General features: G+C 41.2%; 1 protein-coding gene across 1 annotated transcript in view; it reads left to right on the top strand.

The window, feature by feature from the left end:
* MCM2 (minichromosome maintenance complex component 2) overlaps positions 1-12,148 on the top strand; it is a 340,582-nt gene that overhangs the window by 164,338 nt on the left and 164,096 nt on the right. Inside the window, exon 6 of the mRNA XM_044078541.1 lies at positions 4,373-4,580. Coding sequence (XP_043934476.1) covers positions 4,373-4,580 — 208 coding nt within the window. The remainder of the gene's footprint in view (positions 1-4,372; positions 4,581-12,148) is intronic.

The following is a 12,148-nucleotide window of genomic DNA, read 5'->3' on the forward strand; positions in this document are numbered from 1 at the left end:
TACTATCTAATAAATATAACAAAATAACTACTATTAAAAACTATCATTCATGTACAGGTAAAATGTATTAATACATAGTTCAAAGGGTAAACTGCATATATCAAAGACTGATGTACATAGCTGCCATTAAAACTTATACTAACATGTTAGTAGCTATTATTCATGTTAGACTACAATCTAAACATAATGCATGCATACTATTTCATTACATATAAAACTATAACAACTATTAAGAATAAAAATTAGATAGTATATTTAGGTTTTTTATATAGAATCTAGTAGTATACATTGTCTGATGAAGCCGTACAGGTGAAAGCGCTTACGAATAAAGCATTACGGAAAGTAATTCTGCGTTTTGGATTGTTTCTAACAAGAGAAGCACTGTTGAGCTTTTTAGTGCGCTTTGGTGCACTTTTGAAGTGATTTTTATTTGCTATTTCTACGAGTGAAGAGTCGGTCCTGGCTTATACAATAGTGTGTGCCTGGTGATTACTGTGGTGAACTCGGAGCATTACGGAAAGTAATTCTGCGTTCTGGACTGTCTCTAATAAGAGAAGTACTGTTGAGCTTTTTAGTGCGCTTTGGTGCACTTTTGAAGTGATTTTTATTTGCTATTTTTACGAGTGAAGAGCCGGTCCTGGCTTATACAATAGTGTGTGCCTGGTGATTACTGTGGCGAGCCCTTGGATTGAAGCTATTTATAGCTTTTGCTGACAGCAGAAAGGGTCTTGCAATTACGAAACGAACTCTTTCTAAGTGGCTAACTGTATCATTTATGTTTATGAAAATTCTGATCAAACATTATCAGCAAAACCCAGAGGACATTCTACCAGATCAATTTCTACATCTTTGGCTCATGCAGCTCGTTTACCTTTAGACATCATTTGTGCGGCTGCTACTTGGGCTAAACCACATACATTTATCTCTCATTACAAAGTGGACAGGGTTTCTAGGGATAGGGCAACCTTTGGTTCCACTGTGCTCAAGAACGTTCTCCCTTGAGTTCCTCAGGATCATGGAGCTAGGGACGCTACCCATGTGTAAGAACAAAGGCGAGATTGAACACTCTCACATAAAGAAGTTATGTCCTTACCATAATGTTCCATGTGGAGTGTTCATCTCGCCTTGGTTATTACACTCCCACCCTTCCCACCCTTAGGAAGAACGTTCGATTTGGTGCCTGGTCTGGAGTATTCTCCTTCTGCTGTTGCAGTGTTGGTGTTGCTATCATACCCTTGGTATGTTTGTATATATGTAATTATGTATATAGTTTGGCATGTATGCGTGATTGTTGTCTGGTTTGCTTGCAAACTAGATCTGAGGTAATGGCAGAGGGGGATTGTGGGTATTACATGTCCTCGAGCTTCTTCTCGATGCAGAGCTTGCAGTCGGCCGGCACGGAGCCGAGGATCGGCTCCGAACCCATGTGTAATAACCAAGGCGAGATGAACACTCCACATGGAACGTTATGGTAAGGACATAACTTCTTTTTTCAGCACGTCTGCCAATGGATTCTCCAAATAAACTGGTAGCCTTTCGTTGGCATCTTTTAATTTTGTGTCAGAGAAGCTAACAATTGTTCTGTTTTATTACCTAATTTGGCTGACTTGAGGTTCTTAACATGAAAAAGTTTTACTGATTGGTCTAATCTCTACAAGGGTGTCAGTTTGCAAGCTCTTATGGTGAGTCAACCCTACCTCATTTTCCATAGGAACAGGGTTTCTTTGAGAACTTATCCCTTTATGCCCAAAGTGGTATGAGTTTTCTTTAAGCCACACTATCCACACACCCCCCCCCCCCGGTATCTAAAAATGAGGGAGAAAGGAAGCTCCATACTATGGATGTCCACAGACAACTCTGGTACTATCTTGACAGAACTAAATCCTTTGCATCTATGGATCAGTTGTTAATTTTTTATGAAAGTAAGTTGAGACTACCTTTGTCGAAGCAGACTATTTCCAAATGGTTGGCAATTACCTTTTCTTCTCTACCAGGGCCTTGGCTTCATCTGCGGTTTTTTGGAAAGGATTGGATTCTAGAAGTATTCTAGAAGCTGCTGCTTGGTCGTCTGTACATAATTTTTCCTTCTGTAGGTTGAGATCAAGCATTGCTAGAGCCATTCTCCAGGAGGTCCTGGACCTTTCTTCCACTTTGCAAATATAGTTAGCTATGGTAATCTGGCCATATAGCTAAAGCTATTGTTGCAGTTATCTCAATGAAGAACATAGTACAGTTGTGCAAGTTGAACTTGCCATAACAGTAGATATTCGAATAATCACTGCTGCAGTAGCTGCTCCCTCTGTCCATCTTGCTTTTTGGTATGTGTGGACATTTATTATTTCTAGCACTTTCTTTTTCAGGGCACAGCCTCCTTCTCTGCTGGCAAGAAAAGTTCTGAAGAGCTTTGTGCCCAAACATGTCTTAGTCAGCTCCGCTCAAGCTGCTTAACAGTTTGGGAGTGTGGAAAGTGCCCCGAAGCTTTGTAAGCTGGCTGACTGTTGTATCCTTAGCAGGATATATTCCATATACGTAAGGCTTCTGTAGCAGTGATCATTCACACATCTGCTAGTTTATGTTGAACTTGCACAACTGTACTTCACCCTTTGGAGGGGCCACTGATTGATCCACAGAGAAAACCCAGGGTGTTTAGTTTGCTGAATGCACTACACCTCATAGGGGAAGGTTGTGTATGTAGGACAAGTGCTTCTCTTCGCAAGCTATAGAAGACACTAAGGGGTGAAAGTTGGAAGAATAAACCTCCAGGGGGTGTTGCAAGCCATCCCTGCAGGTTTATTCTTATAACAGACTAATCCAACACTGGTGGCACATGACTCTTGTAATATGCTTGCAGGCTGTCACCCATGAGATGAACAAGTCAACAAGGCAAATGGGGGCAGGTTTTGTGAGGCTGGAGACCCACTAAAAATTTGTTATAGACATTCCACTTTAGTAATTAATCTGCTGCGGGAAAATTTTTATTGTAATGCTGTCAGGCAACATCTTTTACCTAATAAGCCCACTATGTTCATTATATTCCATTAGTACCACTGTCAAGGATTTAACCAGCTTATACCCATAGCTTGGTTCATTTCCTGTGCAGGTATTTCCAGAGATGTAACTTCCCAGCTGAGCATGAAGGTGACACAATGACTATCAAACCTGTTTTCTACTGTTATTATTCTTTTTGACGGTCTTCCAGTGTTCTCGCAACATTCTCCCTTAAAAAATGCTTTAAAATAAGATACTATGTACTCCTACCACTTAACATGTGCAACAGAAAGTAACTGTGCAGTGCAAAAGCACATCTTATTAAAGAGACTTAACTAAAAGCTTTTTCTATAAACTTAGACTGCAAACCAGTCCAAGCTATACACAATCTTCAGGAAAAACTATTCTGTCCCTCTTCCCCAAGTTAGTCTCAAGATTTTACATTCACTAAAACCTTTAGCTAAGAGGTTGGCTGTATATAAGGGCAGGCACATAAATGCCAAAAATTTTAAAAATGCTTTTGATTGTGATTTCAGGGTCTTTGATTTGCTTATTGGATTTGTTGAGAGGCAAGCCAAATGAAACTTTTGGGCAGCGGTCTTGCTTTCAGGTTATTCAGTGTCCAAAGTCTGGACACAGAGAACAAAGTGTGAAATTTCCTAGTCCAGTCTCCTATTTGTTTAAAACACTGTTTTAGCATGGTAGTCTCTTCCTCCTTTTGTTTATTGTACATTTCTCCTTTGTGCCTGATCAGTCGTGGTGGCACTTTTCTCAGTTTCTGGCTTGAACATCTGTTTTCCCCATGGTAATCGTACACTAATAACCCACAGTGCCTGGCCTGCAGATAAGCTCACTTTGCTGGCTATAGTGACTCACTGTGTTGCTTGGTTTCTAGTGGTTGCCAGCACCATAGCAGCTCAAGCTGCTGCTTTCCTGAGGATTGACAAGCCAGCATGAAGATGGTCATTCTCACTTTCCTTCAGGTATTTCTCCAGTGTCTGTCACTCATCCTGATCACCTGCACTATGAAGAGTACTTATCCAGGCCAGCATATGAGTAGAAGTACTGATTGCACTAAAAGGTAGAATGAGTTAGAGCTGGTGGACTCATGCAGATAAATTTTAGGTGGATTGGGCTGAAGATGGGTATGAGCATGAAACACTAGCACATTGAATGCATACATAATATAGCTAGCTTCTTAAAGTCCATGATCTTAGTTGAGATGGTGGTACAGTGCTGTCCTGCAATTTTTTTTTCATTTGGTTACAGATTGCCGTATAGTCATTGTGTTGGAAATTCTGTTAATCTAGGCTGTATATACAGTTTACTTTTAAATTTGGATAGTTACGATAGTTACTGACGTTTGTTTTGGTTTCCCTGGCAGACAGCTGCATTTGAATCAACTGATCCGTACAAGTGGCGTAGTAACCAGCTGCACAGGAGTCCTACCACAACTCAGTATGGTGAAGTACAACTGTAATAAATGCAGTTTTATCTTGGGGCCCTTTTTCCAGTCCCAGAACCAAGAGGTGAAGCCAGGCTCCTGTCCAGAATGCCAGTCGACTGGGCCATTCGAAATAAACATGGAAGAGGCAAGTAATGTACAAGTTGTCCTGAACACTGATCTGTTCAAATGTAGCACAAATGTGGTAAAACTAAACAAATATGAAAATAACCTGGTGGCGGTTGTTTTGAGAATAAGGAAGTTTTTGGTTGTCTGAAATTCTGACATTGTGAAAGACTGAAGTTGTAAAGTATTTTTAAGATTTGCAAAAAAAAAGTTGATCTGTTTTCAGTTTACTTTACTGATGTAATTTATTTTATGACTGATCATTATAGAGAAGGCTTATGAAGTGTTTGTTTGGGGCTTTAATAAAGTGACTGGGGAAGGATAGAATGCTGTCCATTTCCTGCATCACTACACCCCAGCTGGCTGGTTGTAAGTGTGATTTTGAATTTTTTTTTGACAAATCAGTAGCTAGCTTTTTATTTAAAATTTAGACAATCTTTTAGAGAAATGTTATATATGAAGTGAAGGCAAAAAAGTGCAAGCAGAGTTAGCTAATAACTAAAAGTGGTACTTTCTTTGATTTTCTGATATGTGCCCCATCAGCAGGTACTATTTTGCGTAAAAATCTGCAGTCGGCCAAGATAAAATGGCATTAAATGTCCATTTTGGCTTTGTTGCTGTCTGGTTTGTTCATTGCATGGCTGTATATGGGGGTATAAAACTATTTAATAAATGCAAAATTCCAGCATTTCTGCTACTGGGTTACATAAATGTTCTCTAAGCTTAAGTGAGGTGACAGTGTGGTGATGTCAATCAGCTGATGTTAGTGAGGATGTGAGCTGTTTTTTTACACACACACGCACACACACGCACACGCACACGCACGCACGCACACGCACGCACACGCACACACGCACACACACGCACACACACACACACACACATATATATATATATATATATATATATATATAAACATCCGCGGTAGTGCAGTGGTAGCGTTGTTGCCTCACAGCAAGAGGCTCTCCAGTCGATTCTCTGCTGGAGTGTGGAGAGTGCCTTCTGTGTGGAGTCTGCATGTCCTCCTCGCGGTTGGGTGGGTGTTCGAAAGACATGCGTAAATGGGCGTGCCTTTGAAGGTTGAATGTTGAGCTGGCACCTCTGCGTTTGTCAAAATCTACTGCCAATCATTAGCGGACCGGAGTTCCGCTGCGGCGACCCCTAACCAGGAAAAGCCAAAAGACAACAACATTTTATTTATTTATATATATGTGTATATATATATATATATATATATATATATATATATATATATATATATATATATATATATGTATATATATGTATAGTAAGCAAGCAGTAAAAGCAGTTTAACTGAAGTTTTTTCTCCATTTGGCTGCAACTGTTTTCCACATTTCTCAATCTCTTACCTCCAGAATGATGATGATGTTGTTGTGTCTTTTGGCTTTTCCCGGTTAGGGGTTGCCACAGCGGAACTCCGGTCCACTAATGATTGGTAGTTGATTTTTTACGTGCCGAGTTACCAGCCCTGACGCACAACCTTCAACAAAGGTACGCCCATTCACACATGTCTCCACGCAGAAGGCGCTCTAGCTGAGAATCGAACCAGACCGCGTCTTACTGTGAGGCGACAACGCTACCGCAGCACCACCACCATGGGTAATCTCTTACCTCCAGAATCGGGGTCTAATTCCAAAAGAAAAGAGAAAAAATTAGCATTTATTTTCTTAAATAAAAATGGCCACTGATGTACATCAATACGACATGCCGATTAGGACACACGCAAGCTGGAAATTAAAGGATGGTGTTACCAGAACTCATGTGATTACTTATTTTAATGCTTTTGTTGGGACTGGGATTGGACCACATATTGGAATGTCAGAGTATGCGCTGGATAATTAAACGAAAGTCTGACTATTGCAGATTAAGGCACTAACTTATCAGGGTAGGTCTGCCCAGGAATTACCTGTGGTTGCAAGAATGAGGGAGAAGTTGGATTGCAGTCACTGTCAGATGGTGTCACATTTGTGTTTGACACTTAAGTGGTTCCTTAATGGGTATTTGAGGTGCAGGGCCACAAAGAAAGAAGACTTCTCTTGCTAGAGGATTTTGGTGTTAATGATGGTAGAACAAGGAAGGGAAGTAGTGAAATGTACAACAGGCCATAGATGGAGGTGGGTACTTTTGCAGTAGTAAGACCAGAGCTGCAGCCATTTAACTGTTGAGACTGGTTGCAGATTTGGTGGGGTGTATACAATAAGGTGAGACTGTCTGAGAAGCCCCCCCGCTCTGTGATACCACATTTGAGTTGCAGCTGGCAGGGATGTATGTAACAAAGTCCTCCCAGTGTGCAAAAACGTTTTACTTGTGTAACTGCAAGACCTGGGGTTGGAAGTTTCTTCATTACACAGAGGACCAAGACCAGCAGGACTTGGATCAGTTAGCCTGACAGTCAGTTTTCCCATGATACCTTACCCATTGTGCTGTGTACATTATGACTCTTTTCCCATATATAACTTGCTGTGCATATAGTTTGCCACACTGGTAGACATTATCCCAGAGTGAGAGCACTTTCCCATTTTTCTACCAAATTTTTTTGGGGGGTGTGCTCGTGTTTCCATGTGTCCTCCCACTGTGAATGTTGGTCTTATTTTTTTCCCAGTTTATTTCAAGTCAGTTGCATTTTTCTCTTTTTTTCTTGCAACTTTCTAGTCTTGTTCTCCTACCTTCCCTTGACATTGTGAAATTTTCTCAGAGCTGCTAGCTTGTCAGTTTATGGCTATGCATGATGTCTCTCCTACCCCTCATCTCAGGCACTTTATCTCCATCACCTCTAGTTTCCTCATTTGTTCTGCCTTCACTGCTCAGTTGTCTACCGTAAGGTAGTACTGATAACACCGCTGTGCTGTGCACCTTTACTTTTTAGTTTCTTGGCATTCTTCTGTCCCATCCTAACCCCTGACACAATGTACCAGTTAGCTGCAGCCCCTCTGATTTTAAGCTTTGACTTCCTCATTCAGACTTGCCTTCTTAACTACCCCTCCCAGATCTTAAAGCTGATAACCTGTGCCACTGTTTTCCTTTCTATCTTCATTTTTATCTTCTGATTTTTTTCCCCCACTTGCTGCCTTTACATTGGTCTTAACTGCACTGTTTCATTCCATGTGCCTCAGTTGATGTGGATCAAAATAGCCTAGGCTGCTTAATTCCTGAATAGTCCCAAGATCTTTTGTTTACTTGGGCGCAGAAAAGAGCTCTTGACACCATACCCACAGTGGATGGCATTAAACAAAGAACCCATTCGTATCTCCTTCCTCTTGTGGTTGAGGGTTTGTAACTGACCCTTTGACTCCAGTCTTGTAAACATTCCAGGAGAAAGACAATTCCTTAGCAGAGCCAGTACCATGTGATGACCCATGAATGTTCCGTTTGTAAAACGGACACTATTCTGTTGCTGGGGAAAATCTTGCTGTGACCTCTTTGCATCCCCACTTACACAACTTTCCCTTATTCCTCCCTTGCAAAGGTGCCCCAGTGATGCACTGGTCTTTTTTACCCCATTTTCCTCTTTCCCTTTATTACCCAAGATTAAGTGGAAGGCAAAGATGCACAAGGCATAGAATTAACTTATTTCTGGCTCTAGCAAGTGCATTTTCTCCTGCTGTGGCCTCGCCTTCTGGACTTGCTTCTGTGCCTTAAACAGTGCATGAGTCTTGTTTAATGTGTCTGGCAAATCTCCCCTGGCCTTCACTCCCTTTGGTTAACAACATATGGTTGCATTTTTGATATATTGTTAAACTGTTTTACTGTATACTTGATGCTTTTTTTCAACTTTTTGTATAATGTTGTTTTTCTTGTCTTGCTATGAAGATTTTCTCCCTGGGCCTCCGCTGAAAAAGGGCTTCAGCTCCGTCGGACTATCTCGGTCAGCAAGTCAAATTTTTTTCCACTTGCAACCAGTATGCCCTCCCTGTATGCTTTGGCTTGTGACGTAGCTCTTCACAGTTTTATTTCCGTAAATTTTTAATTATTTATCCAAGGCTTTTGACTCCAGTCTTGGTTGTTATTCAGCCAGAGTTCACCTTTCAGCAAAGTTTCATTTTCCTTATATTGTTTTTTTTGAAAGTTTGCTCAGCTTTTCTAAAAGTTGTTTGCATTTTGCATCATACTGTTAAGCTCTGTGTTTGTGTTTCTGTTTAGGGATCTTTATTTGTAGTATAGAATTTAGCTGAATAGCCATTTGAACCTTCTGCTGTAGCAGAGCTTAAATTTAGGTCCTGGAAGACTTTGCCAAAATCCCAGAATTACAGACCTTCACTATTAATCTTCCTCATCTAGTGTTGTATTCATAAGATGGTGTGCCCTTGAACTAATAATGAATAATCTGAATCAATTGATCAGTTTACCACTTTTTCTCTAACTGCTTAATGCAAGAAAATACTCTCCTTTATTCCACCTAGGTAAAATCAGAGCTGGCTATCTGCTTCCACTTAAAGGAAAGACACTGATTCCTATGATTTTTGTTTCACTTGCCAAAAGTTGGGCAGTAAAGTTTCAAAGTTAATTTGTCTAAGCAGCTATTACATTGCATTCATTTTTGCTAGAACTGCCATTGGCATCTGAGCCTATGGCCCACTGTACTAGTTTTTGTATACCTCACAGTCATTGTTTTAATAATGCATCACTGGGTAATTGTGCAGTGGTTGTGAGCCTTGCTGAACACTTGTAAGACAGTAAGTTGGATGCGTTCTCACAATAAGGTTTCATTCATTGCCTCCGTAATCCGGGGTGCTTTTTAATGAGGACCCACTGGCACATCATATAGGACACACTACTGCCATAATCTAAATCTTCTAGGTTGGCTAAAATTGCCTAATCTACTAAAGTATAACCAACTCGGTCGCCTATAAGGTTCTCAATCAACTTGAAAAACTGCCTGCACTTAAAAATATTATCAGCCCCTATAGTAACCTCAGGCCATTTCGTGCATGCAATAGACTGCTGGTTCAAACTGTTAAAACCCTCAACTCTGCTGGGGACTTGTTTGCCAACCGCCAACTCTGTTGACAAAACCTGGAACTCTCTTCCTGCAGATCTTACTCTAGAACCTCTCTAACTCGATTCAAAAAAGTCTCAAACTATATTTTAAGACGCACTGGCTTTGTCCTTGTTCCAATCCTGACTACCTATTACTGAGTGTTAAATAGTACTTGGATCACACTCAGCCTGTCTTAACTGTTAATCTTTATACTTGCGCATTATGAGAGATTGTATAACTTGCTTGTTTGAATATAGACTGTAAACTGTGTGTAACATCATTTGAGTATATGATTTTTGTATACGTTTGTCTGGAGCTTTTCTTCCCCCAGCCTCTGCTGAAAATGGACATGTATCCAGTCAGACTATCCTGGTCAACAAATGTAAAATGAAAATAAATATTCCCACTGTTATTCCACCAACCTCAGTCCTTCCATGATGCATATGAAGTGATTTCCTTGCCACCCCCACCTCCAATATTTTGCCTCACATGGATGTGAGAACTATGGAGCCTAAGGAGCATACCATTATGGGTAGGAGGGAGAGGTTAGGCAGTTTTGGAAAGTTTTCATTGCCACTGTTAAGTTTTTCTGGCCTTGGCTCTCTGAGTAATGAAGATGGGACTACCAGTCCATATCTGTTGCAGTAAGTATGTCATTTTAATTGATTGCCCACTCATTTTAATAGCGGAATAATGGTTTTACTACTGTTTCAGGACTTTGTTTCGAAACTAGAAAAATCAACAGAGCACTGGAAAGCATAAATCATTTGAAGTGTGGCAGTAGCTGGACTTTGTCCTTGTTAGTCTAGGAAAGGTCCTCTACAACAGATGACTTGACTTGAAAAGTGGGAGCATTGCAGGAGTTTGTGAAATTGGGCATGGCCCTGGTTAAGTAGCAAATGGTGACCGACTTAAGGGTACCATCTCCAAAACATAGTGGTTTGGAAAGTTTTACACCATGGAGTTTAGCCCAAGTGTAATTCTCTAGATTTTGACTGGGGATGGACCAAAACGTAGGAGACTGGTTCGCATAATGCTCAAGTTCTTTGCCACCAATGCACAAGGTACAAGATTTGATTCTGACCTTTGACCAATGCCTTTTTGGAGTTTGCATGTTCTTGTGTCTGTGGGGTTTCTTCCACATATGAAAAAATGCTGAGTAAATATGGCTGTAGGTGATCTGGTCATGTTGACTAATGTTGCCAAAATGGGCATGGGTAACTGCCCATTTAACTGGGTTAAGGATTTCGCCTAGTCTGACCTATGCAGGGACCCCTTCTAACAAGGGCCTCTGTAGGCAAGTGTGTGTGCAGTCCATAAAGCCCAGCAACCCTGAGTCAATAAACTACTGGCTGGATGATGTCCAGTTGCCACGCTTGGGTTACCTGGGATAGTTGCGTTTGAGCGAAAGCTGGATATGGTTCAGGTTTTATTGGTTCTGAGAATTGCAACACTCAGTGTAGGTTCACAATATACAGGAGGCTGGACACTATATGTATCCAGGAGACGAGGTGGAAGGGCAGTGCAGCAAAGCTACTTGACTTGGGATCCAGAGTCTACTGCTCAGGAAGACACACTAGAAATGGTGTGGGAATTGTAGGAAAGTAAACCCACTTGTCACTGGCAAATACCATGCCCATTTTGCTGACATTAGTCAACATGACCAGAGAATGTCAACAAGAGACCAGGCTGAAGATCTGGCAGTTGTCTGGAAAGAAAGCACAACAGTTCGAGGAATTACCTAGGGCTTTAGCACCACAAGAAAAGGGAATGGGTGTAATTGAAGATTGGCAGCACCTCAAAACAAGAATAAGGACTACATAACGTGGCTGAGCCACGTATGGAAATTGCATAAAGAAAGCTGGTAGTGGAATACAGAAGTCCAGTAAGTAATTAAAAGAAATGAGTGTAGGAAAAATCATGGAGTTAGACCAACCAGGCTAGGAAGGAATACTGGTTGGTTAACCAAGAAGCTAAGAGAGGTGTTGCTGTAGCAAACAAGGCAGAGGCAGTTTAACTTCTGGAAAGCGATTCAGTGGACGGGATGAAGAAAGGTTTCAAGTCAAAGTTGGAAAGATAGAGAAGATGGTCAGACACCCTTCATAAGGAGTGCCACTAACAACCTGCTCACCAGGCCATGAAACATCAAAGGCAGATTGAAGGAGTACTTTCCAGCAGCTTCTGAATGAAGATAACCCCACAGAAGCTGTACTGCCGTAGACGCAGCCCAGAGTGACAGAGGAGCACTAAGGAAAACGAAGTTTGGGGAAACCAGCAGTCTTAGATGAGGTTAGGTTACAGCAGATATGATGAAGATGTTGGGTGAGATAGGGGGTAAATGTCTTCTCAGGGTACTCGTAGCAGTATGGAGAGGTGTATCCCATTTGACTGGAGGATAAGCATACTAGTTAAATGTTAAAGAACAATGGGAATTTTCACAACTGTGGGCAAGAGAAAACAAGGGCAGCCAGCAAATAGTGGATGGATTGTGTGAGAGAGAACTTTTGACAGTCTGTCATGAATATCAAAGAAGGTAGGAGAGTGGCATTGAACAGGTAGAAATGGTGACAAGTGACCCAACTGCACAACTC

Source organism: Protopterus annectens, chromosome 7.part1, assembly GCF_019279795.1.
Source record: "Protopterus annectens isolate FY-2018-M chromosome 7.part1, PAN1.0, whole genome shotgun sequence".
NCBI lineage: Eukaryota > Metazoa > Chordata > Ceratodontiformes > Protopteridae > Protopterus > Protopterus annectens.